This window comes from Pogona vitticeps, chromosome 1 (genome assembly GCF_051106095.1).
Source record: "Pogona vitticeps strain Pit_001003342236 chromosome 1, PviZW2.1, whole genome shotgun sequence".
Taxonomy (NCBI): Eukaryota; Metazoa; Chordata; class Lepidosauria; order Squamata; family Agamidae; genus Pogona; species Pogona vitticeps.
This window is the reverse complement of record NC_135783.1, coordinates 174,251,018-174,274,031: the sequence shown is the minus strand read 5'-3', so window position 1 is coordinate 174,274,031 and position 23,014 is coordinate 174,251,018. Positions and strand designations below refer to the sequence as shown.

General features: G+C 40.1%; 1 protein-coding gene across 1 annotated transcript in view; it reads right to left on the bottom strand.

Annotated features, from left to right (window-relative positions):
- ABCA12 (ATP binding cassette subfamily A member 12) overlaps window positions 1-23,014 on the bottom strand; it is a 157,251-nt gene that overhangs the window by 11,047 nt on the left and 123,190 nt on the right. The window contains exons 43-49 of the mRNA XM_072977676.2: window positions 17,149-17,417; window positions 13,841-14,057; window positions 12,732-12,841; window positions 12,019-12,163; window positions 9,434-9,568; window positions 5,074-5,177; window positions 1,533-1,625 (exon numbers count right to left, since the gene is read on the bottom strand). Of these exons, the coding sequence (XP_072833777.2) occupies window positions 1,533-1,625; window positions 5,074-5,177; window positions 9,434-9,568; window positions 12,019-12,163; window positions 12,732-12,841; window positions 13,841-14,057; window positions 17,149-17,417 (1,073 nt within the window). The remainder of the gene's footprint in view (window positions 1-1,532; window positions 1,626-5,073; window positions 5,178-9,433; window positions 9,569-12,018; window positions 12,164-12,731; window positions 12,842-13,840; window positions 14,058-17,148; window positions 17,418-23,014) is intronic.

Sequence of the window (23,014 nt, the reverse complement as noted above, 5' to 3'; positions counted from 1 at the left end):
ACTGTGGAATCCGAGTTTTTGCTTAAAAATAAAGAAGAATAAAATCCACTGTAGTGTTAGCATAGTATCTTTTAAAAAAGGATTATTTCCCCCCTCTAGTCAGCTGAAATATATAGAAATGAATAGAGTGGACAGACTGATAGACTAGGGCACAGGAGACCCTTACAGAAACTCATTGAGGTCATAGCTCTTGCAAAACCTCTCTGAAAATCTCTCACAACCTGAAACCACTATCAGGATCACTATACATTGGTTCTGACTTGATGGCACATGACAACAACCACATACTTGATAACCAGCTACAATCAAATACAGGACAGTTGCTCAAGTATTTTGTACAAGATGGAGGAGGAAGAGGATAGAACAGAGTTAGTGGAAATGTCCATGGAAATGTCCATCTTCATAAGCAGGGCCTGAGTGAGTGCACTGAGTGGGAAGGAGCAGCAGAGCTATACTGAGCCATATTCAATCACCCAGCACATGCCTGCTTCATTAAAGCTGGGACAGATTATCTTCCAAATATCTGTACCAGAAAGTGGCTGGTTTCACTGTTCCTCTCAATATGCTCCGCACCTTCTGGTATACAGATGAGATACAAAAATAATGTTACTCCTTGTCAATGAGTCCAAACTTGTAGAACCTTATAGAATAACCCAGTTTTGTGCATAAGATTTTGTGGACTATAATTCACTTCATCAACTGTACATAATAACCTCATCAAGCAGATTTTTTTTAAAATACTAGTTGGAAGGAAGGGATACAGAATATTATATCAGTGCAAACGTTTGTTGTTATGTGCCACCTAGTTGCCTCTCACTCGCAGCAACCTTATGAATGAACACTCTCCAAAATGTGCTGTCCTCAAATATCCCGCTCAGCTCTTGCAGACTCAAGCCCATAATCTCTTTTAGGGAGCTAGTACATCTCACACTGTTTTTTTCCCCTCTTTTCCTGCTGCCTGCCAGCGGGGAAATGGCTTTACCACTGGCCATCTGGAATTGTTTAACTTTGTCCTGTTAAGATGAGCACCATACTGGTACCTGTTTCATTTTGTACACATACATCTTGTTTCTGTAAAAAATGTCTGCCTACTGAAGCAGTGGCCTGCAGCACACAAAAGCCAAACAAAATGTGTTAAGTCTTTAAGGTGCCACCCTGCTATATTATTTTTTGCTACAAACCCCCAAGATGGCTAACCCTTCCTGGAAATATCTTTGCTCTATATTTTATTTTCCCCCTTAGTCCTCTTATAAAGCAATACATAAATAAGAAGTCAACAATATATTCATTGTTTATAAACAAATAGTAAGTGTCTGAAGAGGTGGATTTTAATCCATGACTCACTATAAAGTAAGACAATTAGTTTTTAAAGTACTTCCATATTTTGTACCCCGCCTCTTTTCTTTTGCCAATATGCTGAAAACAGGCCAACACAGCTATTTCTTCGGAAATTGAATGAATCGAGGGCTTAGCAACACTGCTCCCTGCTTATTCAAAGAGTCAGTCTGTCTGAGAAGAGAGACTGTACCAACCTGCTCTTTATGTGCTGCAGTGAACCCATGCAGTGGAAGCGTCCATTTACCATGATAGCCAGCCGAGTGCACAGAGCCTCACATTCCTCCATACTGAAAGCCAAGGGAAAAGGAAGTTAGAAGGAGCCAGGAGACTTCCTGAGCATGAATTGATGAAAACAAAAATGCTAATAACCTGCTTACTAAGCAAGATGACTTACAGTGATGTGAACTCTTCGTGGTTTAATATTATACAAGGGACGGTGGATTTGTTTTAAATCTTTAAAAATTTGATGATTTACATTGAAACCATGATTTTTGGTTTAAATCATAATTGAAATCAAATTTTTTTTTTTTAAAAAAGCATTGATATTTATCCACTTTGATACAAGGTTTTCTCCAGAACAGCCATACCCTAAGGGCAGTAGACTAGGCATCCTTCAGTCTCGAGAGACTGTGGTAACGTGCTCTGTATGGAGGACTTGGAACAGCATCTAGTGTGGCTAAGGAGGCCGATTCGAGTGTGACAATCCCTTCCACACTGAGGTCAAATACAATCTGTCCCCTGTCCAGCTCCCTGATTTTGCTGGTTTCAGGACTGCCTCTTTGCCTCAGCCTGCTGGACAAGGGTCTCTTCAAATTGGGAGAGGCCGTGATGCACTGCCTGCCTCCAGGCTGAATGTTCAGATGTCAGGGTTTCCCATCTGTTGAGGTCCATTCCTAAGGCCTTCAGATCCTGCTTGCAGATGTCACTGCAAGCGGGATCTCTAAGCAGTAATCACTTGCAGTAATCACTTGCTTTTCTGCAATTTTCTCTCTGAGGAAGAAACAGTGGAAATCATGACTGAGAAGACCTCCGTGAACAGGAGTTGCAGCTGTAGTTGAGCTTAATGGGATAGACTATTAAGTAGAAAAGATTTCTTTGTGAATAAAAATAGTGGGAGTTGCCAAGAAGAAGAGAAGATGTCATCACCCAGAAGCAACGCAGTCCTGGCAGGATCACCACCAGTGTTAGTCAAAGCTCTGTGATATTTAGTAAGGATGTGCCATTTGGATTATTTGGATGCCAATTCACGCAGTTCTCCAAGAATTCCCAGCATTTCACTTGATTATATACTTCCCTGTTCACATATATGTTTAAAATCCGCCTTCCTTCAGCTGCGGAAATTATACCAGCTACGGCCCTACCTGGACGAGCGGAGTCTCATGACAGTTACACACGCACTGGTAACATCTTGTATTGATTATTGCAATGCACTCTACGTGGGGCTGCCTTTGAAGACAGTCCGGCGACTGCAACTGAGTGGTGAGTGGTGGGGCCGCCAGAGAGCACATCAAGCCGATTCTGTACAATTTACACTGGTTACCAGTTGCTGTCCGGGCCCAATTCAAAGTGCTTGTTTTGACATATAAAGCCCTAAATGGCTTGGGCCCTGGATACCTGAAGGACTGCCTCCTTCCATATGAGCCTACCCGGCAGTTAAGATCTAGCCAGGGGGCCCTTTTGAAAGAGCCATCCCTCAAGGAGGTAAGAGGGATGGCTTGTAGACAAAGGGCCTTCTCGGCAGCTGCCCCCAGACTATGGAACGCCCTCCCAACTGAAATTCGCCTGGCGCCGACACTGATGATATTTCGGCGCCAGGTCAAAACCTTCCTGTTCCAGAAGGCTTTTAATTGAAATAACATTAACTGTGGGTCTTGATGATGGCAATTTAAATTTTAATTTGTATTTTAATCGTATTTTAATCATTTTATATTTTATTGTGTTGAATTTTAATTGTTGTAAGCCGCCCAGAGACCTTTGGGTAGAGTGGGCGGCATATAAATTAAATAAATAAAAGAAATAAAAATAAAAATCAGCTCTTAAAAGGAAGACCTTTCTTCAGGCAAAGAGATTGCAAATTCTGTTGTATTCATATGCACACACATGCACACATAATCTAATTATTAAGAATCATAGGATTCAGTTTAGCCTCTGTAGACCATAATTAATGATATGACTCAGAAAGAAGAGAGATCAGGCTAGGGGGAAGATGCATAATTAACTGGCCTTTACATATTTATCTCTTAAGCCACTTTAAAACAATTTATTAGCTATCGACTTTTATTAGAGGGGCCAGCTTGATGCCATTTAGGGCCTAAATTTCTTTTCTCTGGAATTAGGTGCAGGAAACTATACACCTATTAGTATTTGGAGTTACGATAATAAATTTCTCTCACACAGAAACAGGTGACCCTAACTGATCCTAGATTCAAAACAGATCATTTAAATTGACCTGTCTTACTTATCTTGGAAATAGATGGTTTGCCCCATGGACTTTTTTATTTGGAAAGAATCCAGGCTGCAGAAACTGAAATATTGATTCTCAAAAGAGGCTTTTCAAATGGGAAAAATAATGAATTTAGTATAGACTGAGCATGTGTGCAACAGGCTTGCCAGGCAGATGATAAAATGTATCATATGGGCAAGGGAGAACTGCAGATCTACAAAAGTTTACAGTCATTATAAAGGAAGAAAAAAAAACAGCCTTGCTTTAAAGAAAGTAATGGAGAGACAGGCCTCCAGAAAGGGGGGCATTTTGCCATGTACCTCCAGGGAATTAGAGCACTATTTTTAAGACATTCAAATTATTTCTGCACAACAAAGGCATAGTGCAAATATGTTTGTCCCAGCTTTTATTCTTCTTCTTTGTAGCTAGGGATAATCTAACTAGACATTAGCAGAGCTTTGCCCAAATGATCTTGCTTCTGTCCTCTCACAGCAACCATAGTACAGGTCATGTGCTCATCTTCTGGGATAGTCTAGCACTGGGTAATTCCACATAAAGGAAGTTTCTGTTGGAATTTGTATATAAATTTCTGGTTTATAAACGTGAGCTATTGTGCTTCTGTGTCCACAATCCAAAATGCCAGGAAATGGCCCAATATTGCTGCATAATATCATGCCTGCGTTGCCAGCAGGACAACGGATGCCAAACTTTATATAGCAAAGGGCAGCCAGAATGTTAACAACACCAATTGTGACAGTCACGATGGTCTAAACTAAAGGACCATCTTTTACCATCTTTTACCACTTTTTACCCTTTTACCACTAAAATCTACACTTCTGAAAAAACAGCCCTGAGAATTGCTTTATGTTTGAGCAAGAAATGGTTAACTGATGAAAAAAAGGAGTCAGTTTCTCAGATTTCCACTTGCTTGATGTCACTTTGTGAACGACAACACAGGTTTGATATTGTGCAGCAATATCAGGCCATTTCCTGGTATTATGAATTGTGGATACAGAAGCACAATATCCCACATTCATAAACTGGGATTGTTTTTTTTTTAAAGAAATGAATTAATCTTATATACAAATTAGCAAGAACAAGGAAGTTTCCTTGGATTGTAACAGGGATCACACCAAAATTTTAACTTCTTGTCAGCTTTTAGCTCAAAGGAGGGCATAATGATCTCAACCTAAGGTCAGTCTGCTTGAGTGAAAATAAATCCATTGGAATACATATTTTAGAATATGGCTTCTGAGCCAGCATGCTTTCATTGGACATCCCAGGCACTCTACCTGTGAGAAGTAAGTATCACTGAACATTGTTTCTGCACTTCCTCAGTGATAATTTTCCACAGATGCCTCTTAGCATTAGGATCCATTCCAGAACTTGGTTCATCCTAGAATGAAACAATTAAGATTGTAAACATAAAGAGTAAGAAAAAGAATACATAGTCATGAGTTTTGTTTCTTGAAAAAAAAAACTATCATACTTAGGGTTAACATCGCCAACATATGGTGGGGTGTGCTGGTTCACACCTTTTTCTGGTGAACACACAATGTATGTGCCAATGCGAATCAGCCCACTCTGAGTGATGACTAGCTGCACCTTTTGGGTCCCTTTCAGGGGCTACTGTGGTTTTTTTTTTTGGTGGAGGTAGCATTTTTGAGTACAGGTTCAGTTCTAGTGTGTGTGATCACTGGGATCAAATCAAAGTGGTTAGCTTAAGCTGTACTTTTGCTTAAACTGCTTAATTATCTTGAGAAATACAAAGCTTCCTTGTCACTTGTCTGCAGAGTAGAAGGGAGAGGAAGTTTTGTATTTCCTTCTCATCATTGCCAATGCATCAGCAATGCTTTGAAAGGGCATCACTGATGAGCTATGTCAATTAGTAAAGATAAAGGTAAAGGTTCCCCTTGACATTTTTAGTCCAGTCGTGTCTGACTCTAGGGGGCGGTGCTTATCCTGTTTTTCAAGCCTTGGAGCCTGCGCTTGTCCGAAGACAGTTTCCATTGTCATGTGGCCAGTGTGACTAGGGAACGCCGTTTTACCTTCCCACCGAGATGGTACCTATTTATCTACTCGCATTTACATGCTTTTGAACTGCTAGGTTGGTGAGGAGCTGGGACAAAGCGACGGGAGCTCACTCCATCACATGGATTCGATCTTACGACTGCTGATCTACTGACCCTACAGCTCAGGCTTCTACGGTTTAGCCCGCAGTGCCACACCTCCCTAGCAATGATTGAAAAGGAACAGAAAGCTTCATCTCCGTTCTCTTCCATAGGTGAGTGGCATGGAATATTTACCTTTCTTGAGACCATTTAGTGGCTTAGGCAAAGCATGGAGAAGGAGACGGGGGTGAGTGCTGCTTTTTTCCTTTACCTTTAAAGGGAAAGATTGGTCTAGATCATGTTAAACAGGATTGCTTGAGATGTGATATGTCAATCCTTGCATTCAAATGACATGCAACATCTCAAAGCACTCTGGTTTAGGACAATCTAGACCAATCTAGGCCATCACTAGCCCAGAGTAACCATGCATAGAATTGTACAGTACTATAACAACCTTAAAGGTACTAAGCCCTAAGTGCATAAATATGAGGGAGAAATAGTTTAGTAAAGCTGAGCTTGTGATTTAAGATTCTTTATAGATGAGCTGACTTGCACAGCAGGATCGAAATGTAGTTGAAACTTGTAAAGAAATAACATTCTTTTCTGAATTCTGCTCAAAAATCCAGGGGTATCAGTTGTATGATGCTACAGCATCAGATTATAGAAGACACAATGGCACAATCTAGAGCACCAAAAGTTACTTTGAAAAAGTAATTCCTCACAATTATCACTCCAATGCCTTAAAAGGAGCCAGTTACTTTTATAGTTATGCTTTTGAAAGTAATTATTCTGTGTTTCCCAAAAATTATTAAAATCATTGCTTTTTGTTTACTTGAAAAATCTGAATGCTATGAGCTGCTGGCCTGAGACAAAAGCCAATACTCTTCTCTTCCACATGGCCTTTACCATCACTCACAAAAAGACACAAAGCAGCAAGGGGCTATTCCTCCTGCACTATTTAGTGAGACCACACACCCATAATCATAAACGTAACTAAAAAGTTACAGTTATGTTACCAAAGAAGTAGCATTATCTCTTGCTGAATCACCATCCTCCCTAATTTCAATTTAGCTACTAGGGCATTCACTACAAGTTACTGATTTAGTTATAACTGGTTATTTCTAAGCTCTGGTACAATCACAATGGTAGACTTAATAGAATTAAGAAAGTTATAAATATCAGAGGGAGTTGAAGTCAGAGACACCAGTGCAGATGGGCAGGACTAGGAGCTAGGCCTGGAGAGCAGCTTTTACATAAAGACAATTATATTGAAGTGAGGAAAACTGGGGAGGCGGGGGGGCGGGGATCGTGCTTGAGTTGTGTGCATGCTTCCATTCTCAGCTTTGTTCACTGATTAAAGCAAGGTTTCTGCTTCAAGTATCACACTCAGATAATATACCACAGATGAGCTACTGTATGCCATTGTCCTAGAGCAGACATCCTCAGCAAACCTGCAGGATCTTCTGATTATTTCAATTGTGATAATTTGGCGATGGGACAATGTTAAATGTCCTCCACTCCCCAGTGATACCAATCTCTTCCATGAACATCTAGGAGCTTCACTCTTGATCATGGAAGAGAGTTTTTCAACAGCTGCTTCTTGGGTTATATTATGCACAACAATCACAATCCTCTTGGAGTGAACTAGATTTTATGTGCGCAGGAGGACCTTTGACCTTTCATAATTATCAGATGGATTATGGGCAAAAACAGATCCTAAAGCAATCATGCCAGTATTTCTTTTTCTGCTCTTACTTAGTCTCTGCACTTCACAGGCATTACCCCAGATTACGGTAGTTTCACACAAATTGAAATCTGTCACAAACTGTCCATGCATCAATACTGAGATACATTTTCGAAACAACCCACATTGAACTGGAAGGCAGGCAATGTAGAACAGGGATGGAGGAAGAGACAAAGATTAACAACTGAAGACTGACAGAATCCATAGGCATAATCTTCCTATCCTCTGCAGATAAACATTCTCAGGGAAGAAAAAAGCTTGAGAAGAATCAAAAGCGGTGACAAAAGCATTCCCTGCTCCAGACGACTGACGGAGCAGGAGGCACGCAACTCCCTGTACTGATCGGACAAGGAAGCAGAGGCAGCATGTTGACATTTTGCCTTTGGACCCTCAGCTTCACTGTGTGTCTCTCAGGTGTCTTGTTTCTATTTTTTTTTTAATCCCCTGAGAAGATGAAATGAGATGAGAGAGTTAAGACAGCCATCTCATCATATATGTAAGGATGCAATGAGTGTGCAACCAAGTATGCCTGCTTACTAGTAGATATAGGCTGGAGTGCAGCTGCATGTGCGCAACACAAAGCTAGGAAACCAATCTGGAAACCAGTGGCACAGCAAAAGCGCTATTCACAAATCACTTTGGCAGGTGTGCTGTGCCACAGTCGTGATGGGAACAGCAGAACTAATTGTGCAATCAAACTCTGCAAATCCTTGCTGCCTAGGCAAATTTATGCAAGCATCACTTTAACTTGTGTGAAGACAAACAGGATTTCAGGAATTTTGTGTATAAACTACAAGAGAGAGGGAGGGAAAAAAGCCACAAACTGTAAGAAAAAGTGTTCTGTGTCCTTTAACCAAGAAGACTCCAGACCGATAATTTTACCTCACTGGAGAGAAGGACTGAGACTGGGTCAATTACTCCATGACTTTTCTCTGGACTAAAAAGGGAACAGTCAAATCCAAAGTCCCTCCAACATTTCTGTCAGCCTGCACTCCGGCCTTCAGATGGCGACACCCCTGCCAGTTAGACAGAGAGGTGGAGGATGTTTTGGAGCCAGTTTGAAATGTAAATATAGGAGGGATGTTGGGAGCATCCTTGGATACCCAGTGTGGTGCAGCAGGTAGAGCAATGGACTAGGGCTCTGTTCAATCATGGAAACTCACTAGGGGCATGGGACTGGTAAAGCCATCCCTTAAACATCTAACTTACCTTGAAAGTCCTGTTAGGGCTGTGATAAGTCAAAAACTGCTTGAAGGCATATAACAACAACAACGCATACTTGGGATACAGCTGTTTTGTTTTGGAGATGTGAGGCAAGATTGATGGCTGAATCATCTACTTGGAGGAGTTTTATTTGCTTCATATATGGTCTGCTTAATGTATGTGTAAATGGAGGAAATGTTCCATTATGACATATGTCTTCTGTGTTCTCTGATTAGGAAGGAAATTAAACCTATATAATCCTTGAAATTTTTCATCACTTGATTAGGTGAGGGGTATTTCATAAAAGACAGAGGAAGATCATATGGACCATTTAGTGCACCACTAATTAAAAGTTCAGAACATTTCTAACTTTTCTGAGTGATGATGATTTTGTAATGTTCTAATAATAATAACTTCTTTCCCACAGCTCAGCTTCTGCTTCAAACATAAATTATATGCCTAAGAAGGCTGAGCACACTCTCTGGCTTTAACAAAATGTCCCATCTCCCTTCTTGTAGCTGCTGCCACAATCTCTGCAGTGCTTCAGAGATGCATGTATTCTTTCCCCGCTTCAACAGAGATTTAAATTCTTACCAGCAGTAAAACTGAAGGCTTCCCAAGAAGGGCCAGTGCAGTCGACAACTTTCTGTTGGTGCCGTAGCTACACATGGAAGTGATTCGGTGTCTGTACGGCATCAGGTTAAGTCGATAAAGAAGCTGAAGTACGATCTGTGCAAACAATACAGTTTAAAAAAAAAAAATTAAAAAGTGGTATTGAAATATTGTCATTGTGGATGCCAATGAGTTGCAGGAATGACAACACGACAGCATAACCATTACCTCCCACCAATTAGGCAAATGAGTTACTTTGCCCATTTTACGAACATGTTGTTTTGCTTCTCAACTGTCTGCCTCCCCCATTCCAGCTCAGCCTCAGTGTTAGCTAATCAGCAATTTTAAACTTGCATACATTTAAATCAAACTTTGCTAAATTTACAGCTAACAGAAATAACAACCCTCATTTCTGCTTATCCTGTCTTGCCAAATTAAGCAGTAAGTCTTGAACTCTGAAGCTGCAGATGTATTTATAGCCGCCTTGTGCTAAAGAAAACCATCTTGGCTCTTTGTGTAGCTCCTCCATCAAACTGGAGTTAGCAGATACAAGAGGCCCATGTTTGCAAGACACAGGTTAAACTCTGTTGAGTGTTTGTGCAACTTCTTCTGCAGCAGCTACAGTCTGGCATTCTCTTCTCCTCCCACCCTGCAGTCCCTTTGTCAGACAAAAATCAACCCTGTATGACAAAGGAGTCGATAGGAATTACAAGGAAAGGGACATGGTAACAGCCTCCTGCTTTCATTATACCGTATTTTTCTATGTATAAGACGTGACCTCTTTCTAAAATCATTACACTAAAAATTGAGGGGAGTCTTATACATGGAAGTAAGCTGAGGAGAGAACAAAACGACTCGTACCTTGCCTCTTTAAACAGGCTTCCTTTAATCATGAGGCTTAGATTCCTACAGTCAGGAGACTTAGCTTCCTCCAATCACAAGCCTTATGGAACTGATGTCAGCTGATGCTGAACAAACCAATTGGAACACACCTCGTTGGAGGTAGAGCCTATAGGCTCAGATGCAACAGGGACTCATAATGTCCAAACGTTCTGCGCCCAGAGGCTGAATACTCAAAGCTAAGTTTTCTTAATTTTTGAGTTAGAAAAGTGGAGGGTTTTTTCTTCTTATAAATGGGGGTGTCTTATAAACAGAAAAATACAGTAGGTGTATTTTTCTTCAGGTGAAAAGCAACAGTCCCTTCTATTATGGGTGAAGCAGTTAGCCAGCTTGCTTTACAGTTAGCCCTACCTGAATGCCATTAGGTTTACCCTATCCTGAACATTGTAATAGGGCTAATACTGGCCTGTTGATGTTGAGGATTTGCTTGTGTGCCTTTCTCCTGTCCCAGGTCCACTGTCCCCTTTTTTATGTTCGCAGTAAGGTATGCCTATTTATTCAATCAAATATGTTCCCATCCCATCTTTATTTTTTTATTTTTTTTAATGCAGAATCACTTTCTTTTTCACTTTTGAAAATTGCTTTGGGAGGAGAGTGACCTCTGATGTTCCCAGCCAGGCAGCACCATGTCTAACATCTGCTGTTGCAAGCCGAAATAACAGCTTTTTCTGATCTCAGTGCAAAGGGAATATTAGATATCTGACAGCTGTACAGCCAGAACTGAGCTCTTCCAAAAACGATGTGAGAAGATAGAATACCAGGTGTTCCAATACAGCCCAAAGCAGACAGGAGCTTCGGCTGTTTCCTCCTAATTCCAGGAGTGCAGGCCATCTCTTCACCTTCAACTCCAAGTGTCACCTCAATTATACATTTAATAATTGGTACTATGCCTTATTTGTATCTCCAGCATCATATTTCTTTCTCTCTCTATTAGGCCTATATGTATCTGGGTTGTGAAGACATTCAGCGAGAAGATCAGCTCTCTACAAGTCTTCATATTTGCATTTTAGAAAACTTTTTTCTCCCTAAAGTTTTTCAAGTAAGCAAATATTATTTAATCTTATTGGAAAATAAGACCATTCAGTTAAAGGTAGGGACCACTGGAAATGAAGTATCTCAAGACATTTTTTATTTTATTTTATTCCATTTTATTTTTGCTGGCGAAATGAAAAGTGAGATATTTTTTCTTAAAAAGAACCAGAGTGGATGAATTATTCTGAACTTGCTGACTGAACTCTTGCAAAGGCAGATGACATTTCTTTGCGTTTAAACCAAAGAATACAGTTTAAACCCATAGGAAAAAATTGAGGTCAAAATGTGCCTGGCAATTTAAATTTCAATCCACAGCCTTCACACTAAGTCACTTTATTTGATTTCACTACATTTTCAAGAGTGTTATCTATCATTATTTAGCACTGCATTTATGCATATGTAACAACACATTTTAAAATTCCTTTCTTGAATGAATTTTAAGATGATTTGTTGAGCTTATTCGTTTATGCAATTGTCTATTTATTGATTTTAAAAGACACAGTTTGCTGTCCTTGATAAAATATCAAAATATATTAGCCTTTTGAAACTCTTAGTACTTTTGCCATGCATCTGATCAATATACAAATTTTTATAACACACATATGTCAGTATGGTTCCACCTGAATTTTACTTACCCCTTTGATATGTTTCTCTGGGATACCATGTAATCGAGCATAGTAAAACATGTGTTCTTCTACTGTAAGCAAATCATCTAGGGCATCTTCTTGAGGACAGTACCCAAATAATGACCAGTGTCCATCATCAATATCCTTCAAGGATCTGAATTGCAAAAGTGTATTTTTTAAGATTTGAGGGGCATCTGTTCCAAAAGATTAAGGTTAACTAAAAGCAAGAAATCAACTCATGAGCATGTTTGCAGAACTGTTTTTCTTTGCCTCTCTTTCTATCCAAGCACCATTTCCACACACATCTGGGCTTCCACAGGTAGCTAGCACGCACTCACTCACTCACTCACTCACTCACTCACTCACTCACTCACTCACTCACTCACTCACTCACTCACTCACTCACTCACTCACTCACTCACTCACTCACTCACTCACTCACTCACTCACTCACTCACTCACTCCTTCCTTCCTTCCTTCCTTCCTTCCTTCCTTCCTTCCTTCCTTCCTTCCTTCCTTCCTTCCTTCCTTCCTTCCTTCCTTCCTTCCTTCCTTCCTTCCTTCCTTCCTTCCTTCCTTCCTTCCTTCCTTCCTTCCTTCCTTCCTGATTTTTCCGTAGCTTCGTTTTTCCACACTTAATTTTATTTCAGTCTGGTTACGGCCTTATTTCTTCAACTATAAGCCTTATTGTGCACTAAAGAAAATGAACTAATCTTTCATACCCAGTTTCATCACGTACTAGTAGCCTTCCACAAGAGGGCCCGATGTCTCCTGTCAGCATCTTGAAGATGGTGGTTTTCCCTGCTCCATTTACACCAAGGAGGCCAAAGCACTGGATTGTAAGGGGCAAACAATAGCTTTATTAATAGCACATTCCTAATTTCATTGATGTAAACAGACAACTAGAGTGAGAATGGATATGAAATGCAAAATCTGACTTGGTACATTCATAGTTTTATCAGCTCAAACGAAAAATAAATAAATAAAGGAAGCACACTTGGAAATCTGGCTGTGATCTATGGGCTTTATCAAAGAGATGTAGCTCAACTTATGTGCATCAATGTTGAGACAACAAGAGCAAAGACTTGGTCTCAAGAGGAGAAAGACAAAGTCGTTTAGCCAGGACCAGATCAAGGCATTTTGCTGCGTGAAACAAAGGACCAAATACTTTGCTTTCTGCAACCAGGATGAAGTGAAGGTGATTACAGAGAATATTAACAATCTATAGTATAGAGTTCTACTGACTTATTAATGTTTTAAAAAATTTTTAAACCACCCATCTGGCAGTCAAGTCCACTCTCGGCGGTTTACAACAAATTAAACATTATTAAACAGTAACATAGTGACAAGGATATATAAAAACAGACCAAATAAAATATTAAAAATACAAAATGAAAAAGAGTAAAAAAAATACACAGTAAAAAAATAATAAAATAAAATTTAAATGGAAACATGGTGGTAGGTTAGATATTAAATTATTGAGGCACTATTGTATCATGCTGTTTTAAGATCCGAGAAGGCCTGTCTGAATAGCCATGTTTTAAATAGTTTTTTGAAGGTTCCCAATGAGGGGGCCAGGAAAATTTCAGGTGGGAGAGTGTTCCATAGTTGTGGGGTGACCGCCAAGGACATGCACAATGTTAGTGTGCCCAACTGTGACACTAATAGCAGTATTAGCAGCATCAGCAACAAAAATCAAGACTCTTCTGGCTACAAGGAGGAGTTTGGGAGTTGTTGCCTAAATTGTACATTTTCTCAGCTCTTGTAACAGTGGCAGCAATAGCAATAAGCAATGCAGCAGCAACAACAGCTTCCTTTTAGTTTGGCCTACCTCCCCTACTGGGATTCCAACGCTGACATTTTTTACAGCTACAATCCTTCGGTGGGGAAGATGGTAGACTTTGGTGAGATTCTGGAGTTGCAACATGTCATCATCTCCTAGGCCCAGCGCAACTCGCTCTCGTTCTGCTTGGACATCCTTGTCTTCCTCTTCATCAAAGGCCTCCAGTTGGAGTGGAGGCTTGCCATGTACTTTGTCAAATAGGAATCTAGCACAGTGGAAGACACGTACTGTTAGTTTACCTCCCTCATGTTAGATTACATTGGAGGCTAGGCTGGGAATTTGTTGAAACACAGGTATAAATCCATAAATAAATAACATCTTACAGGAGGATCACAGCTGCTCACTAAAGACATCTCCTCAAAAGAGAATCAGGGAGTGAAAGATTATTTTCTCTGGATTATGATTCTCAGAATGTTTCCCCAGTGTGTAGCATAATACTTCTTCACAAAGCATATAATTAATTTATGGAATTCACTGCCAAACATGGCCACTGCCTAAGATAGCTTTAAGAAGAGCACAGACAGATGGATAGGTGTAAAGTATACTAATGTTTGCCACTTATGAGAGATAAGCAGAGCCTCCATACAAGGTATTTTTCAGTGCTGTACGCTGGTCAATTTGTGTTTTCATTGTTTTTGAGTTTTTTGAGGATCCTTAATTTTGTTGATCACTGTGCTAGAAGAGCATTTCCAGGGCTGGGGTGTTAGTTTAAACATTTGTGATCAAAAGCTTAAGAGTATGTTTGTTTGATTAATCTGATCGTTCTACAAACCAGTTGTTTCCAGATTATTATTTTTTTAAAAATCAAATTAAAAAACATCATGCTCACAGGCTGGCTGTAATGAAGTGCTAGATGTGTGTGTGTGTGTTCTTTTTAGAGAAGCATTTTCTTTTGATATGTAAAAACAAATCACTGATATACTGGTGCCCAATATATACTGTAGAAAAGCAATGTGTTTGAAGTTTTAGATGTTTTGTGACTGGGAAACATCTTCCTGTTGTGCCTAGTAATACTTGAATCAAGAGGTAACTGACACAATCCAGTTGGGGAAAGCAATGTTCCACTGATTTCTCAAGTGGGAGAGATTTACATGTTTTCTTAAGTCTGTTGAGCGAATCTGTGTAACTTATTACTTAACCTTTCCTAAGTTATGTCCTAACACAAATATTCCCATACATTAATATTTAGCATTAATTTCAGTGGCTGTGATGGCTGAAGAGCTTTCCTCAATCTAGATGTCCTCTGAGAAGACAAAAAGCATGACTACAGAAGAACTATACAACTTGAGCATTGACTATGAAAAAATTTGAAATAATTGGAGATTTTGTATATCGTAGTTCAGTCATCAATCCAAATGGAGACTGCAGCAAAGAAATTAGAAGAAGATTGAGACTCAGAAGGGCAACAATGAAGGAACTAGAAAAGATCACCCACACTCCTGTATTCCCAATCACCATGTATGGGTGTGAAAGCTGGACAGTTAAGAAAGCTGACAGGAAAAAAAATGATTCATTCGATATATGGTGTTGGAGGAGAGCTTTGAGGATACCCTGGATTGCTAGAGAGATCAAGAAATGGACCCTAGATCCAATCAAGTCTGAACTATCTCTGAAAGCAAAAATGTGGACACTGAAGCTCTCCTACTTTGGGCATGTCATGAGAAGAAAGGGTTCTATGGAAAGGACAGTGATACTGGGAAAGGTGGAAGGCAGCAGAAAAAGAGGAAGACCAAATACAAGATGAACTGACTCTCTACAGGAACCACAGGCTTGAGTTTACAAGAGCTGAGCAGGACAATTGAAGACAGGGTGTTTTGGAGATCACTCATTCATAGGGTTGCTGTAAGTCGGAGGCAACTTGACAGCATATAAGAACAACAATATATGTTCTCTAGTTGAAGTATATGGCCTAAATTCAGTAGTTATTCCTACTGAATTTGTTCAGTGAATACTTAAATAGTTCTGCTCAGGACTAATAACTGGATTTAGCATAGTGGAACTAATAGCAGCATTTATACATGTCTGCTCAGAAGGAAATGACATTCAATAGGGTTATTCTCAGGAAAGTGCAGTCCAAGAGCTCATCCACACAAGGTACATGGCTACATTTAATGTGGGTTGGAACTGTACTCTGTTTTTCTCATAGACCCAAAATGATTCATTCCAGACTTCTATTGCTGTTTCGATTTCTCCTATTAACTGTAATCCAAGTGGAGTTCCCATCCTATAAAAGGTCCCTTCCCTTTCTCCAACTTTTTCCTTCCTTCCCTCCTGTGCCTTCCCCATTCTTCATCCTGTTTCCAACCATTGGAAGGGAAATGCACAAACTGTGCCCTTTTATGAACAATGGAGGAGGGTGGAATCCCTTTCAGAAGTCAAAGGCGTGAATATTTAAGGATAGGTGCAGGAAACATAGAAGGTGAGCTTGGAACTATTAGCTCTTTTTTCTTGCAGGGTAAACAGTGTGTTACATTGATCCTACTGGACATGACACAGAGGGTGAGAGGCAGCTGTGCTGGGGAACAATATCCTCACTCCCCCTGCCATTTAGAGAGGCAGCAAGGCAGCCTTGCTCCATGTTGAGAAGAGTACTCTCACAAATGACATCACAGCTTATGACATGGAAGTTCTAATTCTACATGGTATCACAAGAACCACACTTCCTCAAGACAAGGGAACTGACAGGAATAACACATCTGTGAGGACTAAGCCTGGGGTGAAAAACAGCTCCCCAAGAAGGAAAATAATTCAGAAGCAGAAGGGAAAAGGAAGAGACGAATTTGAGCATCAACTGATCTCATGCAGAGTTGTTAAACTATTCCAAATCAATAGGCAGCTGAACCACATCTTAACAGAAGCAAAAAGGATGTGCAGATGGGTTCAAAATAGGACCACGATCTCAACTGGCTTCTAAACTCCAAGGACTAATTGCTTAAGATGGTTTGGGGTAAAGGTCTGCTAGAAGACCAGCTCTCTCTTATTTTTAGATATTTCCTAATATTGTTGCTCCTTCTGGTTACTGTCATGTAGCAGAAACTATGTGGTAAATCCATTTTATAACTCCATGCATTTTACGCTCAGAAGATTAATTGCAATGGAGGATGGAGCAAACCTAACATAATTATTACTAGAACAAGAATTTAAGAAATAAATTACTGCAGTTTCATTTTTGTGCTGTATTGTCCTCATATATTTTAAATTCCTTGTTATTAATGCAAATCACAACAATTTATATACCACATGTGCTGTCTTTCAATATTTGCCAAGGCCCCTTTCTCCAGCTGAGTGCCACTTACTCTAGTATCTTATACCAGACTTTCTGAATAGTCCCATCATCAACCAAGAGGCGGATTGAAAAGAATATAGTTCCCTGGATGAACATCCCAAGCAGCTTGGAGCTTATCCTGTCCAGCTCAAAAGTTTTGTTTGGGTAGACCACTCCGTATGCCTTTAGAAAACCCATCAGGGCTTGATGCTGTGACAGTTCAATCAACCCATATCCAAAGCAGAATTGTGGGAACATCAGGAAAACATGCCTCAGAGTTTCAGCAAGGTCATGCAAGCCCTGAAATAAATAAAAGGGTTCCTGGTTATTGTGACTCTGTTTTCTGGCTATAAAATATGTTGTACATATTTTTTAAAAATCTGCATAATATTACGCGCAACACAGAATTTCATAGTAAAATGTTCATCCTAAATATGGTGGTAGTGAAGAGAACTTGCATACTGAAGAGGAACCTTCTAGGTATGTTTGTGTGTGTCGCACACAAACCTATTTTGGCCCTTCTTCATCAATGGGCCTTTTTCAATGGAGGCCCAAATAACCAACACTAACAGAATAAGGAATATTTCCTCCTACCCCAATGAGGGGTATCCAAGAATGAGACCTAAATGAAAAACAATAAACAGTTGTATATTGTGGCCACATGATTACACAGGAATTGCCTTGCCTTAGATGGTTGACTCCCTGCCTCATCCCAACACACTTGCTCTTCTTCTGGCCCTCCCCTCCTGGTACCTCACACATCTGGAGCAGGCCAGACTGGGGGACATGGTTTTATGTCTCAAGCTTGGCTATAAATTTATTCTCACTAACATGGATAGTCACATATACGTAAGTCAGGCTTTGGTTTGCTGAAAAATGTGAGGCTTTTCAGAGAGAGAGGTAGAGAAAACTGGAAAGTAGAACAGAGTCTTGTGCTACCTTTCTCCCTCCTTTGTTTATCTCTGCTTATCTGTCCTTTGGACTTAATGTGAGTTAGGAAAGGGAAGGAGAGCAGTTAGCTGCTAAAAACTAAGACAGATAAAACAGTTGATGGAGAAAGTTAGACACCTAGACAGCCATTCCCTCTCACCTCTTCTCTCTACAAAAGGCTCCCCCAGACAGAAGTCTGCCCCAGACAGGAGCTCTCCAAAGCCTCAACAAATGTTTGTTTGTTTGCTTGCTTGTTTATCTGGGTAGTTTACAACATTATAACAGTATAACATAATAAACAGCAATTTAAAAACAGTGAACTTAATAACTATAGAAATCAAAATTAAACAGATAAACAAACCAACATAAAATTAACTAGAAATAATTACAGTATAGTAATATGAAGGAAAGGGGCGGAACTGATACTATAAATGCTGAAACAGCCTCTGTGTTAAGATGTTATAAGATCCAGGAAGGCCTATCTGAAAAGCCATGTTTTCAGTTATCGTTAAAACTTTTCCAGTTGCAGAGGCCAGGTGAATTTTGGGTGGGAGATTATTGCAAAGATGGGGAGCAACTGCTGAATAGGCCCAGTTTTTGGTCTGCCCTTTCCAAGCCTTTCTCAGGGTCAATATTCTCAACCTCCTGGCCCGGAAAGATTGTGTATGACAAGCAGATCTCATTGGAAGGAGGCAATCTGTCAGATATAAAGGTCTCAAACTACTTAGGGCTATGTATGTAAACATCATTGTTACATACAGCTATGACATCACCTGCCCGTCACTGCTGAAGCTGTGTGTCATCTACCAATGGCATGACGGAGGGTGGGACATAAGGGGTGGAGCTGTTGTATATAAGGGGAGTGAATGGTGTGAGGGTTTCAGATAGATTCCGATAGGGCCAGATAGGGTTGAGATAGGGAGATAGGGCTTGGAGATACTGTGAGATAAGAACTGTGCTACATAGTGAGGGTCTGTGAGAGTGTGTGTGATTGTTATATTATTATAGTGATTAAAGTATTATTTATATTCAAGTGATTTACCATTCCTTTTGTTTGTATACAATACACCTAAGTTTTTATTTTGAAATCATACTTTGGCCTGAAGCTTTATTTGAGGGAATGGTTGGTGGCAGTGGAAACGAAGAGTGATTGAGTGTGACGTAACGGCCCCTTTGTGAGGTATAAGGTGGCTGTTACAATAAAATTGGTGGCAGCGGTGGGATACGAGTATTCCAGTAAAGCCTTGGCAGGATCGTGCCCAGAGCAAGGGTCTTCAGTTAGGGTCATCTGAAGTGGAGAGCGTGGTTCACCTTCTAGGGCTTGGCTCAAGGGGAGCAAAGTCTAGTAGAGGGGCGCTGAAGCTTCAGAGTGAAAAACTGAGACGGGAGCTCTGTGGAGTCCATTTTGTGTGGGGAGAGTGGCCCAAAGCAAAGACTGTAGTGTTTTGGCCAGCGTGTCCTGAGTTTAGGGAAACTCTGAGGGGACATAGCGAAGGCCAAGGGCGGCAAAGCTGAGGGATCTCCGTTTGTACAGCTAAACCTAGGTCAAGGTAGCTGTGTGAATTCAAGATTGGTGCCAGAGGCAGAATAATAAAGTAAACTTTGTTTGGCAAGAGGCCCAGCTTAAGGGGCAGAAGCATAGTTACAGTTGCTAGCTGACAGTGCTGGAGAAGGCTGCAACTTTATAACACAGACGAATAGCACAGGAAAAAAAGTGACTTTAAACCAAGGCTTGAAAGTTGATGTGAGAGCCTTTGGTGAAATAAAATGCCCTTAACCCGAAGTAGAAAAGATGAACTAAGACCATCTGAAATGGCAGCTAGTTCAGATGAAGAGGTTAGTGGGGGAGAGGAAAGATTTTCCTCAGCTCAAGAGGAAAAGTCCTCTAGAGAAGATTTATCAGACCTCAGAAAATTTGAGTTAGTGCAAGCACATGAATACAGAATGAAACAGCTAGAGAAGGAGGAAAGAATGAAACAAATAGAATTAGAGAAAGAGAGGATGGCTTTTGAAAACAGGAGATTGGAATTAATGAACCAGAACAATAACAATAATAGAAATTCCAACTCTGAAGAAGGGCAGTTGTCAAAAACAGATCTAAAGAAATTCCCTACTTTTAAACAGGGAGACTGTCCAGAAGCATTTTTAACTCTTTTTGAAAGAGCGTGTGCTGATTTTTCAGTCAGAGAGTCAGAAAAAATGATTATTCTGAGATCTCAAATTAGTGGAAGCCTCACTGAGGTTTATGCCAAGATGCCAATAGAAATGATTAAAGATTATTCTGAATTTAAAAAGTTGGTGTTTGCCGGTATGGCATCAATGCATAACATCTGAGGCAAAAGTTCAGAACACTAACCAAGAAACCTGATGAGTCTTACTCACAGTTAGGGGCCAACTTGGCTAAATATTTAGATAAATGGTTGGCGCAGGAAAAAGTTGAGACAATTCAGCAATTTAAAAATATAATAGGATTGGAACAGTTTTATTCCCTTCTACATGGTGAAATTAAATATTTGGTCAAAGACAAGAAACCTCTAGATTTGAAACAGGCAGAGGTAATTGCAGATTTCATCTCACAAATCAGAAAACCTATGTATTCTGAGGGAAAGAGTATGAGAAAAACATGGGAGGACTACAATAGCTATCCCAAGGGACAAGTTAAAAGCCAGCAGAAAGTGGGTGGCCATTTTGTGGGAAAGCCTTCAGAACAGGGCCAAGCCAGAAGCCAGATTTTGGAGGGAAAAGAAAAAGGGGCTGGAAAGGGTCCATGGAGTGATAGAATTTGCTTCATCTGCCATGAAAAAGGCCATATCACGTCCCAATGTTATAAGGCAAAAGAAAATAAAGAAATGTTACCTCAGAAAATGAATTTAAACAAGACTAAATCTGTTTATTGTATTCAGAAGGGACAGATAACTCCCCCAAGGGAGGAGCCTGTTGTCATAGCAACGCCAACAGAGGTCTCTACAACAGATGAATTTAATGAAGATAATATTCCTGTGGCTGAAATAAGACATTGTCTACTTATAAGAACTGATCCCCAATTATTTGAAGCAGCTGGTGATAATATAGGAATTTTAGACCACAACTATTTAGCATTAAGAGACATGTGCTCTCAGGTTACACTGTGTCACCCTGATATCATACCACAAAATCACATTATACCAAATGAAAGTATGACAATTAAAGGAATAGGGGAAGAAATAGTTGTTTTGCCTGTAGCAGAAGTGTTAGTTCATTATAAGGGCTGGCAAGGAAATTGGCGAGTAGGAATTTCCTCGCAACTGCCTTCAGCTGTACTTATTGGGACAGACCTCTCGGAGCATGTTAAGAGAGTGTTAATTCTTACACGTTCACAACAAGACCAAACAGAGGCAGCTGAAAAAGTTACTGACATTCAAGAGGGAAATGAAAATATACCACAAGCTGAGGCATTTTCACTTGAAATACCCCAAAGCAGTATATTTTCCCAGGAGCAGCAAGCAGATCCCACTTTAAAATGTTATTTTGAGAAAGTGTCAAGCATGGAATTATCCCCTGAATCCCCTGAAAGGTTCCTTATTAAGCAGGGTTTGCTGTATAGAGAAACACTGATGAACATTTCAAAAGGGGGACATGAGATTCGAAGCCAGTTGGTAGTGCCTGCTAAATATTGCCCAATGATTTTAGAAAGGGGACATTCTGATATATTTGCTGCACATTTAGGGATAAATAAGACCAAGCAGAGAATAACTCAAAACTTCTATTGGCCAGAAATAGGAAAATAAATTAAAAATTTCTGTCAGAGATGTGATGTGTGCCAGAGACAGGGTAATAACCGTGACAGGACTAAGGCTAAGTTGTGTCCACTACCTGTAATCTCTACACCTTTTAAATGCATTGGTGTGGACATTATAGGACCGTTGCCTAAGGTCACAAAAAGGGGAAACAGATTTATTCTCACCACTGTAGACCATGCCACAAGATACCCTGAAGCGATTCCTTTGAATAACATTGAGACCCATACAGTGGCTGATGCACTTTTAAACTATATGAGTAGAATGGGTTTTGCTTCAGAGATTATAACTGACTTAGGACCATCGTTTACTTCCAAACTTATGAAGAGATTATGGCAGATTTGTGGTATTAAACATTTCGAAACTTCCCCATATCATCCGCAGAGTAATGGGTTAACAGAGAAATTTAATGGAACCCTTATGAGAATGATTAAAGCCTATTTAGCAGAAAACCCAAATAACTGGGACCAGAAATTGCAATTATTGCTATATGCCTACAGATCAGTTCCACAAGAAAGTACTGGGTTCAGTCCTTTTGAACTGCTATTCGGGAGAAAAGTGAAAGGACCACTTGATTTAATTAAGCAAAATTGGGAACAGATTGTAGAAGAAGATCCTCAAAATGTAGTCTCATACATAGACACATTAATGAACAACCTCAAAAGAAATTTAGAGTTGGCTGCTGAAAACCTGCAAGCCCAGAAAGTCAAACAAAAAGTTTGGTATGAAAAAAAGGCTAGAAAATGACATTTTAACCCTGGAGATGAGGTGCTGATGTTAAGGCCCATCAAGAGGAACAAACTACAATTGAACTGGGCAGGACCTTATAGGGTCATTTCCAAAATGAGTGATCTTAATTACATTATTGAAGGAGATGAACACCTAGGCAGGAGGGTAGTTCATGTAAATGCCATTAAGCCATATTATAGAGAGGAAAAGAGAGTGCTTTTTGCAATGAAAGCAGCTGATAAAGAAGAACATGATTTGCCATACTGGGAAGGAAGGGGTGAAATAAAGTTCAACCCAGAGGAGGTGAAGATCAGCCCTGCACTCACCCTAGAACAGCAGAGGGAACTAAAGATGTTGGTTACTATCAACAGGTCTTTTCAAACAAGCCTGGGTTAGCTAAGGGAGTGATGCATAGAATAGATACTGGAGATGCACCCCCGCAGGCAGTAACCCCATACAGAG